The sequence below is a fragment of the Akebia trifoliata genome, chromosome 8, assembly GCF_017979445.1.
Source record: "Akebia trifoliata isolate Shusen 1 chromosome 8, ASM1797944v1, whole genome shotgun sequence".
NCBI lineage: Eukaryota > Viridiplantae > Streptophyta > Magnoliopsida > Ranunculales > Lardizabalaceae > Akebia > Akebia trifoliata.
In genome coordinates this window covers 36,570,362-36,596,650 of record NC_141382.1, presented here as the reverse complement: position 1 = coordinate 36,596,650, position 26,289 = coordinate 36,570,362, and the positions used below count along the sequence as shown (strand labels likewise).

Sequence of the window (26,289 nt, the reverse complement as noted above, 5' to 3'; positions counted from 1 at the left end):
TGATTTCTCTTTAAAAGCAATGGGCGTTAGAAGCGGTTTCACTCTCGCAGGAATTAAAATTCTTCGACAGCTTCTCTGTCCTTCGGTTTCATTACCCCGAATTCACTCACTCTCTCTCTCTCTCTGAGTGAACAATGGCTGGGATGAAAATCATCTTCGGACTTCTCACCTTCGTCACTGTTGGAATGATAATCGGTATGTTTCTTCTCTCTTTTAATCTGTTTAGTTCATCTTTTCTTTTAAATATATATTTATTTTGGATCAATTTATAATCATAATTTATATATATATATATATATTAAAAATTTTAATATAAATAGTAGCGTTAGATTTTTTTTTTTTGTGAAGAAATCTTCTAAGGGGAAACAGTACAATTCCATGAGTTTTAATTCATAATAACCAATTTAAGAATTTTGGAACCAATTTGTATGTATCTTTATCAGTTTAACGTCAAACTGTATCTCAAAGAAGAAACAAATCCCTTTGTTAAAAAAAAATTCGGCAATTTGAAGTCCATGGTTGATATTCTTCTTTTGTTTCTCAGGAAGGTTTTATTTATCCCCACAGTTCATTTTAATTTTGAAAATGGAAATTTACAATATTTGGAATTAAAAATATTCACTTTAAGCGGGGAAAAGAGTTGCTGTTTTTTAATGAGATAATAAGAGGTAATTTTTTTAAGGAGAGAAAACTAACAACTAAAGTGATTAAAGAGGTAGAGGGATTGTAATTTTATTCATTTGAAGAAAATAACCTCGATAATTGTGAGGTTAAATGTAAATGTGTGGCCATTTTTGGTCTTCCAAATTTCAGTGTCAATAAAGACCTATTCAACCTTATCTCATTATGATAGTAAAGATTTCGAAAACCCCTTTTTTTTTTTTTTTTCAATTTAATTGCAAAGTTCACAATTTGATAGTGAAGTTCATAAAAGTAGTGAGTTATTGATGAAGTTTTGAGTAAATCGTGATTTATTCGGTGAAGAAAAAAGTCATGACTTAATCGTGACTTTTTCAACTAGTTGTCAAATTTGGTGACTATGGTTAGAAGGAAACATAAAGACAACATGCCTTGGTTTGACTAGCAACGTGACAACAACAATCTATTTAGCAAAGAATTATTAAAATGCCCTAAGTTTCTTCAGGGTGCATACCATCAAAAGTAATGACAATTCTTTTCAGGCCACAAGTTCCCTTATAAATATCATGCCTAAAATACTATATTTTAGCAAAATAGTTGTTACCATTGATTCTAGAGCGTGGACTTGGCTTGATTTGCCAGATGTGATTGGTGGACAATTTCATGGAAAAATGCACTTCTTTAAATCTCTCATTTGTCCGTTAAATTTTTAGACATTCATATGCTTTTTTATTTATGGAAATGCAATTAATTGTTGTTTGGATAAATTTTCATAGTTTTTGGTTCTAATTAATTATCTAGGGCCTTATATCGTTAATGATTTTATGATGGATTCACAGGCGCTTTATGTCAACTGGCGTTTATACGAAAATTGGAAGAATCGTCTGGTAGATTGACTTTGTCATTTCAAATTCTCCCTCCCCTAATTTACTTAACCATTTCAAATTTTCTCTCCACTCTTTTCCCTCTCTTTGATTTTGTGTTGAGATATTTTAATGTGTTTTACCTTGATATGCTTATGTGGGGTTAGATCCAGGCTTGTTTAATATTAGAAGATCTTCCTTACTAGTCATCCTTCTCTGACATTTCTATCCATATGAAAAATGGATTACAACTCACCAAAATCTTGGACCATTTATCTCACCATTAGCTCTAAATCCATATTTGATAGGATTAGAGTTTTCAACAAGGGCTGGCGTTTTGGTAACCAACCTTGACTCATCTCTATGGGGGCCTGACATAGGCGTGACTACATAATGTGACCCTGTTTGTGTGTTTGTGTTTGTCTTGCCTTTATGTTGCATTGTGATATGCTTACATACGTTTCATGATTGCAAATTGAAAATTCCATTCTATTTTAGTTGTTTAATTTCTTGAATGATATCTTTAAATTTTTAAAAATTATGCTAAAAATCAATTCAATTCATATATCAAGTTTTTTTCTCTTGCTTTTTCTTTAAATGGTATTAAAAAATTATTGATTGCAAGGAAAATATTGTAGATTAAATTCACTCAAGTATTAGGTTAGGGTGAATTGCCATGTCTTTATCCATCTGAATAGCAAATTACTATAGTTCGCCCTTAGATTTGCATTGCAAAGTGTTTTTTTCTTATGTGTGGCGTGAAGGAAGGATTACAACGAGTATGAGTGACTTTTTTGATTTCATTAGTTTCCATGAGTTGATGATTTGTCATTGATGGGTGCTCAATACATGTGGCCTTATAACTAAGAGAGCCCCAGTATGGGCATGCTTGATAGCTTATTGACCTCAAGTTTTAGGGTGAATCTCACTTTTCCGATATATCTCAAGTTCTTCTCTAACTACTCTCTGATATTGCTAATTGGAGGGGTGTGAGACTCCCTTCTACCTACTAATTTGAACTTATGTGCTTCCAAGATCGAGGTTGATGAATAATTTGGTCAACTAATGGATTGAGAGGAGGGGGTGGGTAGGATTACTATTAACATGAGGAACTTCTTTGATCTCTTCAACTATAAGGAGCGGATTGATTTTCCATTGATGGGTGCTCAATACACGTGTGCCATAACCAAGATAACCCAACAATGTGCATCTTGACAAGTTTTTGACCTCAAGTTTGTGGGAATCTCACTTCTTCAATGTTTCTCGAGTTCTCCAGACACTATCATCTGGCCATTCTCTGAATTGCTAGATTGTTGGTGTGAGATGTCGTCCTCCCCCTTTTCGTTTGAACTTATCTGGTTCTAAGACTTCAGGTTGATGGATGATTACCCAACTACTTTGGGGGCAAGGGTTTTACAAGGAACCTGAGAGACTTCTTTGATTTCATTAACTGCCATGGTCTAGGACTTGCCACCCCTTATGGGTGCTCAATACACGTGGTCATGTAACCAAGAAAATGTCAAAATGTGCATGCTTGATAGGTTTTTGACCTCATATTGGTGGGAAACTAATTTATCTAATTTATCTCGAGTAGTTCTCCATAAACCAATATTCTATCAATCTCTAATATTGCTAGACTTCAGGGATTTGAGACGCCGTCCTTCTCCATTCCGGTTTGTGGTTCCAAGAGTTGAGGTTGGTGGTTTGGGCAACTAGTGGAGGAAAAGATGAAAGCACCTAAGGAGGACTTGTGACTTGGAACAAAAACACCTTTGAGTGCCTAGTTACAAAGTTTTAGATTGTCTGAATGAGATTGTCCTCCTTACAAAAGAGAGGGGAACATCACTTCGCAGGAAATAGATAAATAACGGTGGAAGTTGAATTTGAAAAGTTCATTACAATGGATGACATTACTTGGAAATGGGAATCCAGGTTCCGATGATTGATGGAGGGTGATGAAAACACAAACGTCTTTCATTGTATCGTCAATACAAGTAGGAAAACCAACAACATATGAAGACTTATCATCAAGGACATCACATAGGGTTCATTCAGTCAATTTTTTTAAAATCGACAATTCTTTGAAATAAAATCGCAATTTAATCAACGATTATTGCACTCGTGATATTTTCAAAAAATCATTGATTTTTGTCACTATGATTCTATTGGGAAATGTTTACCAATTATGGTCGCCATTAAACTGAAAGCAATTATATCGGCAGTGATTTCCCTTTTCCAAGGATTTTTTGTCCAACTTAAGTAGATTTTGAATGGGGTTTTAATTGCTAATGAATCCACATGGCACATGTTGGGCAATCTTTGTAAGATTATCATGAAATTCAAAAGAAAAAGGATCGACATTTATAAGGTCTTGAATCATGTCAATTGGAATATCTTGGACAATATACTGGAAATAATAAGGTTCGGCTTGAGATGGGGAATGTGGATGAAGACTTGTATTCATCCTTTTTAATCTTTGTGAATGGTGCCCTAGCTGGTTTCTTCTAATCTCTAGGGGCCTCAGGAAAGGAGACTCTTTCCTCATTATTCTTTGTTATTATAGTGATTGATGCATTGAGCATGATAGTGATACAAGGAAGAAGTGTGGGGCTTTACGTCTAGTTTTACCATTAGCAAATCAGGTACTTTGATATTGTTAACCAACCAACTACTCCAAAAGACCGATCTCTTGGAGAGGGGGAGAAATATGAATATAACAGGGTCATGGGGCTTAACTGGGGTGTGACACACCCGAGAGTATAGGAAAATATACACTCAACACTCCCCCTCACCCATAAGGGTGGAAAGAATTGACCCTGTGACCTATACGATCCTAGCACTCTGATACCATGTTAACCAACCAACTACTCCGAAAGACCGACCTGCTGGAAAGGGGCAGAAGTAGAACTATGAATATAAGAGGGTCACGGGACTGAACTGGGGTATGATACACCCAAGAGTGGAGGAAAATATACACTCAACAGATATCTCACCTTTATTTTGAGGATGGCACACTCATTCTCATGGATGCTTTACATAGATTAGGTATTTCATCTGGAATATGTTTTCTTGATGCTTCAAAGCTGTACTTGGTTTGGAGATAAATTTTGTGAAGTTCCAAGTCTTCGCCATTAGTGATTCCATGGGCCCGAATGTTTTAGTGGTTTGTTTGGGATGTCAAATTGGTTATCTTCCCTCTTCTTATCTTGATCTTCCCCTAGTGTGCCTTATTTTTCGAAGGAAAATTCGAATTGGACAGTGGAAGATTTGAAAAGAAACTAATTGGGCTAGCTTGCTTCCACTGGTGGGGTAAAGGGGCTAGAGCGCCTCAGGGGCTATTTGCCCCATAGTAGGGCTATTCTTCCAGTAGGGACTAGGATAACTTGGCTTGAGTGAAACGGAACCCACCTATCTAAAATGAGCAACCTGATTTTCATTAAGAACACCATTTTTAGCCTGCCAATATTCTTACTCTCTGTGTTCACTCTCTCGATGTCATTAAACAAGAACTTAGAGAAACATATAAGATATTTCCTGTCATATGATAGAGGTAACAGCTGTAGGTTTCATTTAAAGGAGTGGCAAAAGGGTTGCAGGGACACTCAAGAATGATTATGAGATGAGACTTGCATAGTGACCGAGATTGCTAAAATTCTATCTTATTGCTTAAAAGTTGGCCCTTTTAGCATCTTGGAAATAGTCTTGAATTTTCAAGAAAGACCATTACAAGCATGGGTCTTATTTTTCTTTTTGGTATGGCTGGGTTGGGGGTTGGTAATACCCTTGGTAGCATATTATGCCTCTAAGATGAAATTCATGCTTTCTACCTTTTCTAGTTACTTGGCTTACTTTTGTTTTTCATTTATTGCCAATCATATTTCTAGCATGGATCTGACTAACATCAATTATACTTTTTATGTTAAATTTAGTTGTTCGAATTTTATTTGTTGCTAGTTGGTGCTTCTTAATTGTTCTAATGAGATAGTTTTACTCATATTTCTTTCTTGTTTTGATCCTGAAAGTTATTACTTAATGAACTACACCCTTCATGTCTAGGCACCAGCTTTCCTCGCTTTAGACGAATTTCTGAAATTGAAAATGATGGCTATATTCAATTGCCTGGAGGTTGGTGTTACTCTATAATTCATTAATGCATTTAACAAGTGTGTAAACCACATTTAGTATCTTTTTTCTATTAATACTTGCTGACAAGCTCACCATTTATAGAGCAATTTTGTTTTAGAAAGCCAAATTGTATCTTGTGTTATGCATTTTAATGTGGGTGTGTTGGGTAATGGATGAAGAATTCCATTTGTTTGGATTTTCAATATGGTATCCTACTAATATAAGAATATAACAGTTTTTTCATCCTTGTGTGCTAAGATATTATTCATCATATTTTTTCTTTTCTTTGTTGTTTGGTACCTTACTTGAACATGTGGTGACATACCCAATTGTCTAAATTTTTTTATAAGCAATTGTCAATGAGCGTTTCTAAGTCGGGTTGTGTTGTTTATTTGATCTATTGAATGGTGGATCAAGATTCTTTCAGCCAACCACAACTTTTTGAGATGAGGCTTTTATGATGATGATGATGGCAACAGTGGTGACCTTCATGTGTTCATGGGCATGCACGTGTGTGCTTGTGCTTCCCCAAAATTGGGAGCTTATGATAATATGATCCAACATCTTTATTGAATCTTTGGAATTTTTTATGACGTTTTTATTGGCTTAATTTTATTCATGACTTCTAGGTATTCATCGTTGGAAAAACAACAAAGAAGCAGATCTTCTACGGCTTGGACTTGTATGTTATTTATAATGGTCCTCTTATTCTTACCTTCTGTATGCATCTACCATTGAATTCCTTTCCCAATAAATATCTTTTAGAGTACCGATTGTAGTTTTTTTTTTTTTTTTTCTTTTTTATAAGTGTAGACTGTTCTCAACTAGAGAGGAAAAAGTAAATATACAAACAAATCCGAGATACTTGATGGGACATACATAGGATGAACAGAAAAGTGAAACACTAATCACTGACTGAGATTTTATTGAAGAATGATTTTATGACGATTAAATCACCAATTGAGATTTTTTTTTTGTCTTGACAAACATATCTTCTATTTGAGTTGTAATCAAACATTGTTTTAATAGCAAATTTTGTGAGAGGGATTCCCCAGTGTGGATTGAGTTTCTTGTTTGCACTGATTTTTGTGGTCTTAGACGGAGAAAGTGAATTGAGGTACGCATTTGTTCAATCTCCTTTTTGTATTATGATTAATGGGTATATGGTCGATCACTTTAGAAAGCTCGTTGCTGCAAGTATATGGGCGAGTCATTTCTGACCTCTAGTTTGCAAAAGATAAGATTTTCTTTTGTAAGGCTTCCTATTGTCAATTAAGTTGTCTAAGATGTATTTCTAAATACTTCAAGGATATGTTAGATTTACACAGTGATCTTTGAAAACGTAATTTTTCAATGTGGGTGCTTTTGTCAACTTAGTGGAGCTAGCCTGTAGTCTGGGTTTTTAGGTGGTAGTTTTTCTTATTTGTATCTCAGTTTTCCACTTGGTGGCATTTACTGATCCTGAGCTATTTGTAACCCAATATCCAAAGGTTCAGAAGAGGACTAGTATCTTGGCATAAGGGCTATCCTTCTAAGAGTGGGAAGGTAGCATTGACCAATACCCTTGTAAGTTTGTGAAGGTCATTGAGCTTATATGATTCCTTTTCATAATCTCTTGTTTTTTCATTTTATTAGAAATTTCATTTTCTTTTCTGACGCCTAATTTTCAGGATGAGACTTTGATGATAATGATGATGAGAAATTTCATTTGTTAACAAAATAAAAAAGTAACTCTAGTCAAAAGTATTCTCTTGAGGCTTCTTACTTATTTTCCATGTCTTTACCCTTTCAATTATTTTTGGCTAACAGGTTGGAGAATTTAGAAAGACACTTTATGTAGAATAGAATAGAATGAAGAAACCCCATAAAAAAATATCTAATCAATTGAAAGATGATTTGTGAATTTAAAATGGTGGGTAATCTTGGCACGATTCTCTTTAGAGAGATTAATAAAACCCTATTGAGGCTCATGAAAGAAAAAAAGTCCCTATTGATAAGTAGCTTAGTATGGGGAGGAGCCAATAGCCAATGAGATCAATTGATGGAAAGTTCTATAGTACGAAAGGTTGCTAGGGTATTAACATTATTGTTACTTCTTATAGAGGTTATTCATGGAATGACATGTCAAAAGTATATGAAGATTTTAAGAATGGTATATGATAAAAGGTGTGCTTCTGAAGTGCTATATGATGAATGCATCCCAATCAAATTAGAAAATTTTATAAGATGACAATCAACTAAATGTTTGGCAATCAAATTGAATTATAGAAAGCCTAGCCTTAGTCTAACTTGAATGGAAGAATACGATTCATTCACTTGACCCAAAATAATTGGGATAAGGCTTTGATGATGGTGATGAGGATTCAGTTCAAGGTGTTTTATGATCTGTTGGGTCCCCAAGAGGTTCGTTTTTTGATTGCTATGCAAGGGAAATCGATATAATGGTATGGATTATGGTTTCTCTTATTTGCTATTGGTTGGACAATCTGGATGTAGAGTGGGATTTGAGGAAAGGAGACCTTGTTTGAGAAGTTGATATGGATAAGGAAAAAAGTAGTGGCTCTTAAAAAAATTGACTGGAGGAACAACATTCATTTAGCCGACTGCTAATCTGTGGAATAATGCTTTGATAATGTTGAGTTTTTTGTTTTGATAATTAGTGAGACTTGCTTCACTGGCTTATCATACTTATATATTCATCATTTTAACACTAATGAATTATTTGCTTATATACCAAATGATATCTTGGTTCTAAATGAAACATAAATGATTTGGTTGAAGACCTTGCTATTCTCCTATATAGCCTTGGAGGGATGTGGATTTGAGGGAGGATATTGTTATGCAAGGATATGGAAATAGAACTCTGAAGGCAATTATTTGGGTACATTCCTTTTACTTGATGATTCCAATTCCAGGTATTCTTCCTTTCGAAAAAGCATATGTAGGTTAGTACAATCCCTTTTAAGGTGGCATGTTTTATGTGGATGGTGGCGCTTAATAAAGTCTTTATAATTGATCATTTGAATAATCGAAAAAGACTACATCAGACTCGTGCTTCTTATATAAGTCATGTGGAGAGAGACTGAGGGCCACTTAATTGTTTTTTTACAAGTGAAGCATAAAAAAATAAAAAATTCAAATTCTCTTTTTATTATGAGTTGGACAATACCTAAGAGTGATGAGCTTTGTCAAAGCTGGCTTCAAGATGACGTCAATATTTGAGGGTGGATTCACTGGGAAGTTGAGAAAAATTGCATATTCGAGACAGGATAGGGGCAGTAAATGTAGTCATCTTAAAGATAAATGCCTCATCATATCACTAGTGCTCCTTCATCGAAGTGTCCAAGGGCCTAGTTTTTGAGTATTTTGTGTTTAGTAGGGTGGCATCACTTGTATGACTTGTTAACTCTTTCGAAGTTAGTTGTTTTTTCTGTTTGTTGTTCACCTAGTGTCAGCCTACCTCACAAGCTCTCTTTTATTTTGCTACCTTTGATAAAGTGGATGTTTCATCTTTGAATTTTATCTTAATACCTATTAAAGAAGAAAAGATAGTCAGGAATTAAAGAACGAAATACTGGAAAGCCCTTTTATAAATACATACGCCCACGAATGCATCATTCAGAAGAGTTTTAGAAGAGAAAAGAAAAACCTTACTCCATAATTAGAGCTTGGCATATATATAATCAATAATGAAGGATTAGTTATAAATGCCCTTACAAAGAAATAAATAAAGAAATAAGAAGAAATAAACTAATATTAGTAAAGCTAGAACTAACTATTCTAATATTTCCAATACTCCCCCTCAAGCTGGGGCAAATATATCAACTAGATCCAGCTTGGCGAGATGAGAGTTAATGGCAGAGGGTCCCACAGACTTTGTAAGCATATCGGCCAGTTGATCTGAAGAAGGAACACAGACTGTCTCAAGTGCACCAGATCGAACTTTCTCCCTGAGAAAGTGAACGTCAACCTCAATGTGCTTAGTTCTTTCGTGAATGACTGAGTCAGATGCAAGCATGATAGCAGACTTGTTGTCACAGAACAGCGAGGAGGAACTTGCAATAGGGAATCCCAACTCTGTCAGCAAAGATCTAAGCCAAAGAAGCTCACATGCGCCAAGAGCCATAGCACGATACTCGGTTTTAGCAGACGAATGAGAAACCACACTTTGTTTCTTACTTTTCCATAAAATAAGGTTACTACCATAGAAAGTACAGAAACCAGATGTAGATCTCCTGTCTGTAATAGAACTCGCATAATCAGCATCAATGAAATAGGACAAATGTGGCTGAGTAGTAGACGAATAAAATAAATCGAGACTAGGACGAGACTTCAAGTAGCGAAGGATACGATACACAGCGTCAAGATGAGAGGTACGCAGAGTATGCATAAACTGACTGCAAAGATCAAATCCGGTCTAATGTTAGTCAGATAAATCAAACGGCCCACGAGTCTCTAGTAAGATAAAGATCAGATAGAAGCTCCCCAGATTCAGCATGAAGACGATGATTCTAATCCATTGGAGAGGAGACAGGATGACAACCAAGCATACCAGTGTTCTGAAGAAGATCCAATGTGTATTTGCGTTGAGATAATAAAATGCCACGACGTGAACGGGCCACCTCTATCCCCAAAAAGTACTTGAGGGGACCTAAGTCCTTGACCTCAAAAACATTACCCAATTGCCTCTTAACCCTATCAATCCATTATACATCATTTCCAGTTACTATAATATCATCCACATAAACCAAGACAATAGTATTGCGACCATCTACTCCTCGTCGAATAAAACAAGTATGGTCAGAGTGACATCTAGAAAAACCCATAGATAGAATGACCTCAGAGAAGCGCTGGAACTAAGCTCGCGGAGACTGTTTTAGGCCATACAAAGATTTGAGAAGGCGACATACTTTTCCAGAATACTCCCCCTGAAGATGAAACCCAGGAGAGGGGATCCATATAAATGATTTCTGTCAAATCACCGTTTAGAAATGCATTCTTCACATCAAGCTGATGAAGGGGCCATGAATGACATGCCGTTAAAAAGATAAGAAGACGAACAGTAGTAAGTTTGGCTACAGGGGCAAATGTGGCACCAAAGTCCTATCCCGGAGTCTGTGTAAATCCCTTAGCAACAAGGCGAGCCTTGTAGCGATCAACAGTACCGTCTGCAAGATACTTGACGGTGAAAACCCATTTACAGCCAAGAGTCCATGCCCCAGAGGGAAGAGAAACAAGTTTCCAGGTATGATTCTTCTGCAATGCATCCATCTCAGTAGTCATAGCTTTAGTCCACTTAGGATCACGTAAAGCTTCAGATACAGACTGAGGAATCCGAATAGAGTCTGTGGTGGCAAGATAGGCTCGATAGAAAGGAGAGAAACCCTGATAGGAAACAAACTGGGCAATAGGGTGATTAGTAACACACCCTCGCTTACCTTTGCGAAGTGCAATAGCTAAGTGAGAGTCAGAAATAGAAGGAACAGGAGTAAATGTAGAAGGTGGTATACCTGAGTCCGAGGAAGATGGTGGCAAAGGTTGAGAGGGGGGAGAGTGCCAAAAGTAAACCTGCAGCGGTGGTGAAGAAAAAGGTGGGGAGAACACAGGTGACGGTAGCACTATAGAGTCCTGCAAAGGAAAAGAGTCCTGCAAAGAAGATGAAACAGGAAAAAAAGGAACATTTTCAAAAAATGTGACATCCAGGGAATGAATAAGACGATGAGTGAGTGGATTATAACACCGATACCCCTTTGACATAGATGAGTAACCCAAGAAAACACAACGAATGGCTTTATCATCGAGTTTGGTGCGATGGGGAGTTTTATCCTGAACAAAGCAAGTACACCAAAAACTCTCGGTGTAATGGGAAAGAGAGTGCTATTAGGATGAAGAACATGAAAAGGCACCTATCCCCCTAAGGTACGGCTAGGAACACGGTTCATTAGAAAAGCAGCAGTAAGAACGGCCATATTCCAATAGGACTTGGGAACATGCATCCCTCGTAGAAGACAACGGACGATGTTCATGAGGTGGCGGTTCTTACGTTCCGCCACCCCATTTTGCTCAGGGGTGTATGGGCAAGTTAACTGATGAAGCATACCATGTGTATGGAGATGGGACCGAAGCCCATCAAAAATATATTCATCTCCATTATCGGTCCTAAGAGATTTGATAGTTATGTTGTACTGAGTCTGAATCATTTTTAGAAAATTAGCAAAAATAGAGAGCACTTCAGAACGAGAACGCATTAAATAAATCCAAGTACAACGAGAATAGTCATCAATAAATGTAACATAATATCTATGACCATTAAAAGCCGTAACAGGAGAAGGCTCCCAAACATCAGAATGAACTAAGTCAAAAATAACATTAAAACGATGCATGCAAGGAATATAAGATGTACGTGTGTGTTTAGAAAGCTCACACACAGAGTACTGAAATTTGTGTCCATTACAAGAAGTTTTTAAAGCAGGAAATAATGAACATAAGTGCTGAAAATTAACATGTCCTAAGCGAGCATGCCATAAGTCTAAAGTCTAGGAAGAAAAAGTATGATTTCCGATGAGTGGGAGGACGGAAGCTGGAGCAGCAGTGGGTGGAGCACCAAACAGGTACAACCCATCCCTCTCATACCCCTTGCCAAAAGTCCTCCTCGAAGTCAAGTCCTGAAAGACACAGTAGGTAGGAAAAAATGTTACAGAACAATTTAGAGATTTTATTATACTACTCACAGACATAAGGTTAAGAGATAGGTTAGGAACATGGAGAATAGAATCAAGTGAAAAGTCAGGGGTCAAGGAAATAGTACCCTTCCTGTGAATAGGGGTAAGAGACCCATCAGCAAGGCGAACCTCCTTATAAGTAGTAGGAAAAATGGGAGAAATAAAATGATTAGACTCACCGGTCATGTGATCAGAGGCACCAGAATCAATTACCCAAGTCAGAGGAGTAGAGTCAGACTGAGAGGCATGAAATGCAGAAGAGTTACCTGGAGGTGTTGTAACAGATGCGACTGTTGAGGATGAGGGAGTCTGAGCTTGGAGCTGATCCCGTACAATAGTTGTAATCTGCGTCTGTAGATGTTGCAAATCAATAGTTCCAAGGGACGCAGGTTCAACAGAAGTAGATTCCACAACAGCAGCACGAGGCTGTCCCCTAGAAGATCTCAACAGGTGGGGATAGAGTTGAAAATAACGGACCTTCTCATGTCCAATCTTCCCACAGTGGCTACACGTAAAACCATTACCTTTACCACGTCCACGGCTTCCACGACCTCGATTCCCAGATACTTGAGTACGGGAGTTAGAGAAACCCGAATTGACCGCGAGAGCCATCTGATCTGTATCTAAAGCAGAGATAATGGCAGGAGACTGAATCTGAAAGGGAACGTCACAGCGACGACGCTCATCGCTATCAATGGTCGCAAATGTCTCAAATAAGGACGGTAGAGGCGTGGTATTAAGAATTTGAGTCCGCAGTGCTTCAAACTCAGGGCGTAGACCCATGAGGAACTAATATGTCTGATGACGAACAATTCTCTTGACTACATACTCGGCTGCCTCAACAGACAATTTAGCCATAGACTCATAGTGCGAGAGTTCTTCCCATCGAGATTGAAGGAATCCAAAGTAATCAGCAACACTTTGATTTCCCTGTGTAGCCTGAGCAATATCCCGGTAAAGTTCATAAATTCGGGAGTCATTACAAGCATGTGCATATGTTTGAGTGAGAGCTGTCCACAAAGAAGAGACGGTCTCATGATACATAAACATAGTGTAGATGCGTTGCTCCATGGAATTAAATAACCATCCAAGAATGGTGCAGTTATCAATTTCCCATTGTTCAAATTTTGGATCAGTGAGTGATGGCTTAGGAATAACACCTGACAACCAACCAGATTTGCCTCTACTACCCAAATAGAGGCGTACAGACCTAGACCAGGACTAAAAGTTACGACCATCTAATGGTGCATTGGTTATACGCTGGACTGAGAAATTTGCCCCAAGAGTTGTGGTAGAATCCTTAGTCTCGTGAGGCGTTGTCATTGCAACTATGAATAGGAAGGAACTTTGGATTGAAGGAAGATCTCCTGTTTAGTACTGTCGAAGGTCAGATAGTGCACAACTGCTTGCTGTTGAAGTTCAAAGAAAAAAATAAATGCTCCTTCTTGTTGCTGTCAAAGAAAGCCACAAAATAATATCTGCGTACAACCTTAGAGCTATTGTAGAACTGATCGTAAGGGCAGTTAAGGTCTAATGGGGTGATCCCAAGGGTTGTCAAAGAAAGCCACAAAATAATATCTGCGTACAACCTGATCGCAGGCTGTTGCAGGTCGTAAAACCTTTTGCAAGTTTGCTAATGCCCTAGAGTTAGGATCACAGACTTGATTCAAGCCATACAACCTGATCGCAAGTTGTTTAGAGCAAAAAACCTGATCGCAGGTTTGATCGTAGAATTTTTTTTTTTTTTTTTAGAAGAAAAGAAACGAAGATGGAGGCTCTGATACCAAGAAGAGTTTTAGAAGAGAAAAGAAAATCCTTGCTCCATAATTAGAGCTTGGCATATATATAATCAATAATGAAGGATTAGTCATAAATGCCCTTACAAAGAAATAAATAAAGAAATAAGAAGAAATAAACTAATATTAGTAAAACTAGAACTAACTATTCTAATATTCCAATACATTCAAGGGTGTATCATACTTGACCTTGCATTAGTCCACGTCCTTTGGTTTAAAGTATATTGGCCAAAAAAAGCTCAAGAATTTCCTCATTTGAGATAGGACATCTTTCCCTAATATGTATTTATGGTAACTGTAATCCACCATTTATTCAATTGTAGAAATTCTAAGTGCTTTGTTTGCTTTTGATAGTTGGTATTACTTGTTTTTATGTTTTTTTTTTCTTTTTGATCCTTATTTAACATATCTTTTGTTGATGTAGGTCAAACCTGAGATAATCAGCTGGTCACCACGAATAATTGTCCTCCATAACTTTTTGAGTATGGGAGTATGTACTTTTTGAACTTATTCTTATTTTTTTTTACCTACTATACAAAAAAATCTTATGATACATTTAAGAGGTGAACCATTAAAGCAAAAGAAAACAACTCAAAGCCCTATACAGCTACAAAGTAAAATGAATGATCGACTCCACTTTTAAAAGAAATATTTTGCCTGGAACCGAGAAAAATGTTTGATGACATGTATTCAATTGGATAAATAAGCTTTGATTTTCTTCACAACCATTTCAAGCATCCCATATTTATCTTTACTCTTTGAGTTGACCATATTGCTCACAATACAACCTTAAAGAAGCTTTGTTTAGGTCGTGTGATCAATATAATTAGTTGCATGTTGTTAAACGTGTTGGGTGCACTTTTAGTCTTCTATGAATGCTTCATATTAACGCCATGGCATCTTTCTCATGAAACCAATTGTTATAGACATGTTTCTCAGTTAATGTCATATATTTATGCTACATGTAGTGGCATATTGGAAATTTATGTTTTACTAATTTCCATTAATTGCCCTAATTTTACTGATGAATTGGACAAATGCCTGGATACTTCATTGGGTTTCATCTATTTTGAACCAGTAGAAGTTTATTAATTATGAAAGAATCTAAAATTTCTGATATATATAGGATAAAAAGGTTAAGATAGAAACCAAGTAAAAGAAACTATGCCCAACTCTTCTACATAAAAACTGTTACACCCATTCCTGAATAATCTCTTCTCATTTATGCACAATATATAAGGGATGCCCACGAAATCCCCGATAATAGCTGCCACCTGAACCAATGATGACTTAATGTTGCCTAGTACTTATTTTAAAGACCCACACGTCTTCAAAAATTTGGCACATCTATTCCATGATTTCCATCCATAGATTCCGGTAAACCGCAAATGGAAGTATTCACCACAACAGTTCCCTCTTCCTACTGTGAGTGCCCAAAGACCACCCTTCAAGTAGATCTAAAGTATTTTCCAGAATAACACAAAGGATACCAAAGATTCCGTTAAATCACAAATGGAAATATTCTGCCATTTGGTTTGGAAAGCTTGTGGGCCATGGTTGGAGTAACATCTGAGGTTTTGTAAAACTGCACTAGAATTTTATAGACCTTTTGCTTGTTTTCTGTAACAGTTAGAAACTCTTGTTCACATGAAACTGCAAATTTGATTTGTGAATAAAAATACTATGACTTGCAGGAATGTGATTATCTCAGAGCAATTGCAAAGCCTCGTCTTGAGATTTCTACTGTGGTGGATATTGCAACAGGGAAGGTATGTACTACTATACGTCCTGCACTCCTGCTAGTCTCTTATGAAGTAGCATACATGATTTTTTAATGTCTTTTTAACTTCTTTATTACGATTTATGAGTTCCTTTACATTTCCTTAGTTGTCTATATCTTAATTTCAATTAGTGTTTAAATAGTACTTGTGGCGTGTCCCCTAAAGTGTGCCTGAAGCAAGGTATGGAAAGGAGGCTTTGAGGCATGCCCTAATTGTGCATACCCCATGAGTAACATGTCTTCAACGGTAAGCTACAGATTTTGTGGTGACGTGTGCTTGCTGTTGAGGGTGTGCATCTCATAGAGAGAGCAATGATGACTTTTTTTTTTTATATTTAATATGTAAGTAGAGTCATGGAGCATAGCAATGGCGATTTTTATTTATTTTTGGTTACTTTTATAGGATACGACTGAGATGGCAAGAATGACAACTTGAAACTTGAATTTTCCAACAATAGCGAATATGAAACATTAGTAAACCTTATACATGGCATATATTTAAATCCAGTGCAATCAAAGAGAAATCTAGTTGCAGAGAAGAAAAAAACCTTGTGCTTTATTTCCACTTGGTTATTTATAGTTCTAAGGACCAAAATATTGTTTATTTTCTTGCTTGTTTGTTTTTTCATTTTTGTTTCATCTGTGGGTGGATTTCTAATGATGTTTTTAACTTGGAATGGACCTAACTAGGGCTGGCAATGGATCATTTTGGTACCGGATCAGTACTAATCTGATACCGACCTGAAATTGTTACCCTATGATCTTGATCCGATCCAATCGGATCAACACATTATTGAGCCAAATCCGAACCAATTAAAAATTGAAACAGTCCAAACCGATCCGATCTGAGAAAAGGATAACTTGATTTTTCTTCTCCAAATCCATCCAAACCCTAAATTTCCAAATGAGAAAGAAGAAAAGAAGAACGAGAGGAAAGAATGAATTGAAGCCAACAAAAAATATAAATTTAAATAACAAACAAATTTAAAGTATAAAAACAACTAAACTTACTGGAAAAAACAAAACCAAAATTGAAAAAATTTCTATGTACCTGCTTTAAACACTGGGTATGAATTGAACTTCTTAGAAAGAACAAATCCTCTCAAACTTAATTAGACAAGGGCCAACGATTTGCAAGATTGCAAATTTCTCTAAATTAAAAAATCAACTGTAGATACACGGGCTTCGAAACCTTTGGAAAAGTTTTGAGCTCATCTACACGGGTTTAAGAGTCACCACCATTCAATTAAAGTGTGAATGGACATTATAAAAAAAAATATTTGAAATCTGTTTTTTAGCTTGTAGTGACTCACATATCCAAAAGATAAAAGGAATGGTCTACTTAGAAATCTATGGTAAGGAGGTTCGGTTGAGGAACAAGGAAGGTGTTAGGCACTTTGTCCCAGCCATCTTAAGATAGTTACCAATATATGACCATAGGTGAGGTTTTGAAAGATTAACCTGATTTTGAAAAGAACTAAGAAAATTAGTGAAGAAAACTAAACAATTAAACAACTATAGTCTAGTTTAGAAAAATCAAAAATTTGAACCGATGAGCAAGTCAAGACAAAAATGTGCTTGTTGGAATTTTTTGTAAGCCATGGATTTTGGTGAGAATCCATGAGGATTTCTCCTTTTTGGATCCAAAGGCCCTTTTTGAAAGATCTATAGTCTAGTTTTAGAAGAAGAACAAAATAAGGCAATGAGTAAGCTAAAATAGGAATGTGGCTTGCTGGAATTTTTTATGAGCCTAAGATTTTGGTGAGAATCCATGTGGATTTCACCGTCTTGAATCCCAAGGCTCTTTTAAAGGGTATGTGCTGACTTAGGAGCATTTTTTTTGTTGGTTTAGCCTTTAGGAGGTGTCAATGAGTTGAATACCACCATGGAAAGACTAAGGACCTTATGCATGCAATGTGTCCTCTTTGGCACTGTTTTGTTAGCTTAGAGAGCTAGGTGTAGATCTAGGTAGATCCGTACCTTTGACCCTTAACTATTTTAAAGAAAAAAACAAAATGAGTGTGTGCTTGTTGTGTATGCATGTATGAACTTAGAAAGAGAAGATTACCTCTAAGGAAGAATTACTCTCTAGCTCTTAAGCCATTAGAAAAGAAAACATTTATCCTAAGAATTTAACTTGCAATGGAAATTAAAGGAAATAAAGAGCATCTACATTAGGAATTTAAAACTTGCAAGAGAAATAAATAACAAAAGAAATCTAATGCTCCCATGGAGCTTATTGAGGGTTTATAGGAGGAGATTGACTCTAGGAGGTCTTACTCTCTACCTCCAAACCTCACAAAAATGAGTCTAAGATTTAAATATTGTAAGCAAAGAAAGCATGAATAAAATTTGCTTAAATGGAAAGAAGGGGATAGGTAGGAGAGCGAGTTTTAGAAGGGGAGAATGGAAGGTTCAACCCTACCTTGATTTTCTTCTTCTTCTTGGTTTGAGCTTCTTGAAGGTTTGGGAATGGATTTGGATAGAGTTTAGGTAGGCTAGAGAGCTTAGAGGAGAGACTTGGACAGAATTTTAGCTTCTTCTTGAGCTCTCCTTTTGAAGAGAGATTTAGACAGAATTTTGGATCCTTCCCCTCTTCTCCCTTTTTACCTTGAATGGGGGTTCTATTTATAGGAGTTTGGGGGACCTTTGGGGATAAACTTGTCTTAAACTCTAAGATTCCCAATATTTGCAACAAAACCTCTGTAGAAAATCCAAATGACTTCTACTCTCCTTGGACTTAAAGGTCTTTCACTCACCTATGGTCTCACCAATCATGATGATCAAGAGGGTAGGATTGTAAAAGGTCCTAGTTTTTAGAGAATTCTTTGAGGAGGGTAGAAGTGTCTTAGGTCTTTGGCTTTAAGTCAAATCCTAGAGAATTAGACTAGATGGCATGTAAATATGGATGGGGATTTTGGGCATTAATGTCATCTAACTCAATTAACTCTTTAACAACCTAGGGTTAGTTTAGTCTTTGCTCACAAGTTTTAGAGAATTCTATGGGTTAGGCAAAATTATCAAAACCTCTAGAACTTAGTCTAATTACATTGACTCTTCTAGGACTGAGGATAGACTTAGGGGGCATAAGTGTAAACTACATAAATTAGGCTCTAACAACTTGAGGTTAAAGTAGTAATTACACTCATGTGGGGACCAAATTGACCAAAGGTCTTTGTTAGAAGAAAGTGAGAATTGACATGAAGACTTTGATGGTGGGTTTATTATGAAATTGAACTATGAGTAAAAAGGTAAAAAAGAACGTTTTCTTGAGGGAAAAACAATGAAAATGAGGATTAAAAGATAATTAAACCTTAACAAATTCGAATGCACATAGGGCTCAAAACTGACCAACAGAATTGGCCTTAGGTGATCAATGGCTAGTGCAAATTTTCCTTCGTTGTTCACCTTCATACTATGTAAAAATTTCTTCTGGTCGTTAGTAACCTTTGGCCAGCCTAAAAAATTATGCCTGGCCGTTGGTTACCTCCATACTGCCCATTTGATTATTCTGGTCATTGGTAACCTATGGGTAGGCTAAAAATTAAGCCTGGCCGCTAGTTACTTCCATACCAAGCCAAAATCATAAAAATGCAATTTTCTGTTGGCTCAACATGTGGTCCTTGTGACCACTTGAAAATCGACTCGAGTCATATCCTTTCTCGAAATGTCTTTAGTGCCTTCGGGCTTGGTCTAGGCAAAAATGGGTTGTCTACACCAACCGTATTAGAACAATCTTAAAAAGATCAAATCTAGAACATCTCCTCGAATCCAAGAACCCTAATAGGACCATGTACGAACCATAAACACGATTGTAAATCTTCGAAATCCCTTGATTTTCGGTGTAGTCCAGCTTAGAGAGGGTTGAGGACGTTGGGTCAAATCGTAGACCAAAGAGAGATGGACTAAATTGAAGCTCAAGAGAAGCTTAAAGGGAAGTAGCCTCCACAAACTTATATACAATATATAGACATATATATTGGGGACTACTGACATCCAAGATTTGAATGCGATGTTAGGAACCTCCACAAATATATATACAATATATATACATATATACAATTTTTGTATTGTAACTTCCCCAAATTTTTGGAATAAAGCTTTGATGATGTTTATGATGATTATGGTCCTAGAGATTTTTAAATTGCAGTTCTTCAAAATGTGTGTTCGTATAATTTCCTATTAGTTAATGTTCCCACAGAGGTCATCAAATCACCTCCTTGAATAGGTTTTGTTTCTTAATTTCTCTCTTTTTTGCAATTAGTTATGAATTGCAGTATTTGCTTGTATTTGACGTAAATACTCAGAACTTGCTAATATTATTAAGCTTTTAAGTAATTTGAGTGGTGGTATTGTACTGTAAGGTAATCATATACGTAGTAGGTATGGTTCAAAGTTTTGTTTCTCCTTGGGAATGTCTCAGCCAATGCATTTGATGAGGGCTGCGTTGCCCCTGTTTATCTTGGTCTTTCTCTTACTGTTTGTTTGGCTTTCTTGATTTTTGAAATGATCGAGATTTACTTCAAGATTGAAAATTTCTAGTATGATAGTAGTTGCTGAGAAGGGTGGTCTTTTATTTTCTGTTTAATTCCAGAACCAAGATTTTTTATTTTTTTATTTTTTTTTGACATTCAAAATATGTATTTTTTTCCCTGAGAAGATTGTTCTTGCCTTGTAATGCTTCTTGTCTTAGTATGTGTGATTAGACTGTCGTGTTACTTGCTTTCAGGGAATTAAGAGTGATGTTAGGACAAGTTCTGGTATGTTTTTGAGTAATGAAGAGAGAAATTATCCAATTATACAGGTTGGTTTTCTTTTCCTGAATATATCTTCATTTCATCTAAAACAGCATTTCAGGATTAGATATCTATAGTTTATTAAAGAAGATTAATTTCAGATTTGCTCTAATGACTTGAGCATGCTTTATTCTCTCCCTTTGAAGTGGTGTGCCTTCATAAACTAGTACTTGTCATTCTTCTGGTTGCCTGATACTTGGTTTCTTATGTTTGTCCTAAATACTCAGGCAATTGAAAAACGAATTTCTGTATATTCTCAAGTACCGATAGAAAATGGAGAGCCCATTCAAGTTTTGAGGTAGAATTTCTAACATCTTTCTGTGCAATGCCTCGTATGAGCTCAAGGACTAATTTTTTCCATTATCAAGGCTAACATCTGCGGCACAGGTACGAAAAGGATCAATTTTACAGAGCACATCATGACTATTTTGCTGACACTGTAAGTTGTTTCCTTCCTTTTTGGATATTTGTATCATTTTCATTACATGTGTTGCATCAGGTTAGTTGGGCCCATTCTTAATGTGCTTCTGAAGCATTGTAGAAATGATTGAAATGTAGTTTAACTTGAAGCGTGGAGGTCAGCGCATAGCAACGGTTCTCATGTATTTGAGCGACAATGTTGAGGGGGGAGAAACATATTTTCCTATGGTGAGTGTATTTATGGAATTTCAAGTTCCGTGGCAAACATTCGTTTATATTAGTTTGTTATTTGTTCATCACTTCCTTGCAACTCAAATTATTATCCAACTCTAAAAGCTACATTCCCTCACCAGCTGTTTAATTAGGGGCAGTGATATTACCACACCATTACGTTATCAATAAACATCATACACGATTCACCATATGATAAAATCACTTATGGTTTTTATTCATAACATAATGATGTGGTAATATCATTGCCCTTGATTAATTTTCATGTGAAAATTAGTTGAAAGAATTGTACTTCCACTTCCAACCACCCAATTTAATGTATTAAATTTTGATTTTGATGTCCATTTCAATCAGCCTAGAAATGGATACCTTCCGTTGAAATTTTTCGTTTAGTGTGGAAATCAAACAATTTTTAGAAAATGATGGAAACAATTTGATAGCATCCATACACCATTAAAAAGAAACCATAGGTCCACAACACATCCTAGGTTTATATTGTTCAAAATTTAAAATTATTGCAATCATGAATCCAAGTTAAGATTTCATCAAATTCAATGTTATCCTCATTGTCTAGTGCTTCATGGGTAAAATGGTCTCCTTTATCTTCATCAATTTCATCTCCTCTCACTAGGACATCTTCTGAGACTGAATATGGGAAGGCTGAAATTTTATCCATGTCAACATACCTCGGATTGCTAAAACAATAACCAAATACCCCTTTCGTAATTTTTCCCGATCTAATTGTGAACTTTGTGATTTAACTGTGAAGTTTGTAATTGAATCATGAAGTTTGTAGAAGTTTAGACTATTGATGAAAACACAATTAAATCGTGATCTAATTGGTGACGAAAAAAGTCATGATTTAATTGCAACTTTTTCAATAAACCACTGAATTTTGTAACTATGACTATACTTATGTGGGTCCCAACACAGAATCTTTTTGTCTCAACTCCTCTAGGCAAAGCCAAGGTCCTGGATATGCTAAGCGTGTTAAAATGTCCTTGATGGTTGGGCGTGTCTTAGTTGGCTGGTATAGCTAGGCCTGCCCTGGACTTCAATGTTTTCCTACATTATTAGGTTGACGTTGCCTGGGTTTTGCCTGGATTGGTCACTGCTCCACTTAGTTATTATTCTGTGAAGAATATTGTGAGTTGTTTCACTAGTAAAATAGAACTTTTTTATGGTCATTTTGCTAGTCCAATGACATTCTCATTCTTCAATGTAATGGGATTCACAAGACAAATGTAAGAAAACAGTGTGTTAACGAAAATCTAATCTCCCTTTATATGAAATGCATTTTCAAAACAGATATTTAAAAAGGATATTTTATCATAATTAAATAATTCTAGTAAAATGGCTACGTAAATGGGTTCGGTTTTCTTTAAATCTAGATAGACATTCTAAATTGTGGACACTTGCAGATATATTTCCATATTTTGTAACTCTAAACAACAGAAGGGTAATCTTCTGATATAAAATACGTGTTTTAGTTATTATTTTCGAGTTCGTTACCTTTTCCCTCTAGCTATGTATGCATCTGTGTATGAAAATTTTTCTCTATGGTATTGACTTCCATTCTAAGCCCAATGTTGTTCTTGGAAACTTCCATAATCACTGCTCATACTAAGCAGTGTTTGAGGCATATTTATTGTATCTGAACCTATCAGCTTTGGATATATATATGATAAGATCACCCATGATGTCTTCTCCATTTTCTTTTCTTTGCAATTTCATTAAATGTGGGTTATTTTGATTAAAATTTTGAACCCACGGTTCTGTTTTCTACTCTGGTATCAATGGTAGTTTTCACTTATTCAAAATAGGGAATTTAAAGAAGCTTTCTATTTTTTATTTTTTTGTTATTGTTGAAATTTGTCATTCCTCCAAATTTTCCTTGCTTTTTTTTTTTTTTTTCTAATTTAATTTCTAACCATATCATTATCCTTTTGTTCTCGCTAGAACTCTTTTTGATTGGACCATACTGGTTTACATTGCACAAATGGTTTCAGGCTGGATCAGGGGAGTGTAGCTGTGGGGGACAAATTACAAAAGGGGTGTCTATCAAACCAATAAAAGGAGATGCGGTTCTTTTTTGGAGCATGGTTTGTTTTTTCACCTTCAATATATGATATGTTCATACATAGTAATTCGATGAGACAACCTTCTGATACAGTTTCTAGTATGCAGTCGTCAGTGAGGCTAAAATTGGTTTTAATACTTGGACAATTCAGGTGATACGAAACGGACTCAGAGACTATTGCACGAGTTTGCCAATTTGAATTGGTTGTCTCATTGACTCATCCAAAAACCTTGTTGATTCATCAAAATGTTTAGAAAAATTCATTGGTTTTTTGAAACTTGGCCAATTTGTCCAATTTGAATTGATTTTGATTCTAATTTATTTTTGTTGTTGCATCTTCAACTAGTTTTTGGATATTAAATGTTTGTGATTGTTGCAGTTCGAAATAGACTTATTTAACAGTAGCATCTATTGATCTGTACCATATTACAAATTCATTGCTTTTTAAATATCTACATATATTTTTCAATTTATGTCAAACCATTTGAACCGTTTTGGGGGGTCCGAAATAAAACATTGATCTCTCAATGTTTCGAGATTGTCTCGGTCGAGACTGAGACTGCCTCAGCTTTTCTTTTGATCGGGACAATGCCTCGAGATGAGATTTTAAATCTTGATTTGAATTCATATGTTCTTTTCAGGGACTTGATGGACAGTCGGACCCAAACAGCTTACATGGAGGATGTGAAGTCTTGTCAGGAGAGAAGTGGTCTGCAACAAAATGGATGAGAGAGAGAAAGTTATTTTGATTCCTTCTCAATTAGATACATGGGCTCATCTTGTATACAAAGGTAAATGGGAAAATTAGTAAATGTGAAGTTCATAGAAATATATTCTCCAAAGAGGAAGTTTTGATATCAAATAAATGAGATTAGTTTTTAGCTGATCTCTTAGTCACTCAAGTGTTACAGTTCAAATCTATACCTAATAAATCAAATCTTAGCTTATTAAAAGTATTTTTTGTTGTTGTTCTTTTAACCTTTTTATCTATTAAATTCAAGGCCCTGTTTGCAAGCTTAGGAAAATAAATTTCCTGTCGATGAAATATCTGAAATTTTTTATTGAAATTAATTTTGAAGGAAATGTGAGACATCACATGTAACTCCCAACCATAATTTAAGATATTGTGCTTGGGTATGCCCGGTCTACACGTTTTGGTCAATATTGGAAATACTAATGACATGCACCCATTGACCAAGTTCTCAGTTCTTCTATGAGAGATTAAGAAAAATGACCTAAATGCCCTCATATTCAAGATATAGAGGATATTAAGGTTACAAAAACTCTGCAACAGGATGGCTAATTGTATTAGGGGAATTAATGAAAAATAGTGATTAATATATTGAAGAAAGTTTCATATGGTAGTGTTTGAGAGGAAGAGGAAGATTATCATAAATATATGGAAGTTTCATAAGGCAGTGTTTGAGAGGGAGAGGGAGATGTTTAAAATTTAAATCACCCTAGTTTATTTTATTTTATTTATTGATAAACTTGTTTTTAATGAGTTTAGTAATATGTTGTCGGCAGGATTTGAACCCAAGTCTCTAATATCATTACCCAAAGACTTCAAACTGATGATAGGGCCCTTAACCTCGGTCTCATGTGTCATTTTCAACCTTTTGCCAAAAACCATTTTGATGAACCGTCTCCCAAAAAACAGTTTTAATATCTTTGGGTAAATTATTTTAACCTATTTAACCTCATCTTCGATCTTTCAACTTCAACTAAACCCTTGAAGATGGATTTGGGGTGAGAAAAATATGGTAAAAATGCATCTTGAGGTTTGAATGTCAAAGGAGATAGAATTTAAGGTTGTAAACAAGGCAATAATAAAAAATAAAAAAACTATATTTTAGATGATAGGTTTGGAAAGTGAAAAACAAATGGGCATTTAGATCAGTGTCGGTAAGTATTATTATAGACTAGACCAAGGTCAAGAGGGCAAGTCATTGGTTCGAAAATAAATATGTGTTTACGTGGAGGCTCATGTCTCACCCATTTCACTATTACGCCTGAGTGCGATTTTGGAGTGCCCACGAAGACCACACATTCCTATTGTCTCTATGTGCATTAAAAGGCATTCCATCTTGAATAATGTGGGCATTTTTGGATGCATAGTTCTCCAAAATGCCAATCTTCAAAATTACACTCATCAAACCTTCTTACGATTGTCCTCTCAAAAGTCCAGTAGGAGGAAACATTTTCCTAAACAAAACAATGCTAGAGTGACTAAGCAGAACACTGTGCTGACGTGGAGATGTGCTCCATAGTTGCTTTTCACTCTAGAGGAAAACTGCACACCTCCACGTCAATACAGTGATGAACGCAGTATGGTAGGAAGTGAAAATAAAATATGTTTTCTTCAAAACCCATTATTCTATAGTGACTTATTACCACACAGTGTTAAATAGTGCGCTGACGTGGGTGTGTGAACGGAACCATTGATGCTTTTCCTCGTCACTTCGCCAAATGATTGCGATTTTGTTAACCACGCAATCTTATTGGAGAAGTGCGTGGAAATATTTTTTTTTTCTGCAGACCTCTATCTTAATTTCTTTTACAAACCTTATGCTGTTTTTTAATTAAAATAATGAAACACTTATCTTAATTACAAAGTAAGATTTTGGGCCTTGTTCAAATGGACGCCACAGCCTTCTAAGTTTCATTGAAAAACTCAAATAAATAAATTAAAATAATTTGTTTTAAATTTGATCCAAGGTTTTGAAAATGAAGAGTCACCGAACTTCCAAATAAGTCTCAAAATTTAAAATTGAAATTCAACTGTGAAAAATAACTTCTTTATTTTTTTTCAAAGCTTTTTCCAAAGTTCATAGATT

The 26,289-nt window shown here is 35.8% G+C and overlaps 1 protein-coding gene across 5 annotated transcripts; it reads left to right on the top strand.

Annotated features, from left to right (window-relative positions):
* LOC147396635 (prolyl 4-hydroxylase 1) lies at positions 1–24,408 on the top strand. Of its 5 annotated transcripts, XM_086451638.1 has the most exons (14): positions 1–195; positions 1,479–1,526; positions 5,559–5,627; positions 6,257–6,309; positions 14,570–14,635; positions 15,517–15,570; positions 15,840–15,914; positions 20,655–20,729; positions 20,949–21,019; positions 21,109–21,160; positions 21,280–21,369; positions 23,382–23,474; positions 23,604–23,655; positions 24,094–24,408. In XM_086451638.1, exons 1-13 carry the CDS (start codon positions 135–137, stop codon positions 23,649–23,651), a joined length of 855 nt encoding a protein of 284 aa, XP_086307764.1. In that variant the 5' UTR covers positions 1–134; the 3' UTR covers positions 23,652–23,655; positions 24,094–24,408. The 5 variants fall into 5 exon arrangements, with proteins under 5 accessions (XP_086307764.1, XP_086307765.1, XP_086307762.1 ...); XM_086451636.1 differs by lacking the exon at positions 23,604–23,655 and having other exon boundaries at positions 3–195; XM_086451639.1 differs by lacking the exons at positions 5,559–5,627; positions 23,604–23,655 and having other exon boundaries at positions 2–195.
* Positions 24,409–26,289: the final 1,881 nt, after the last annotated feature.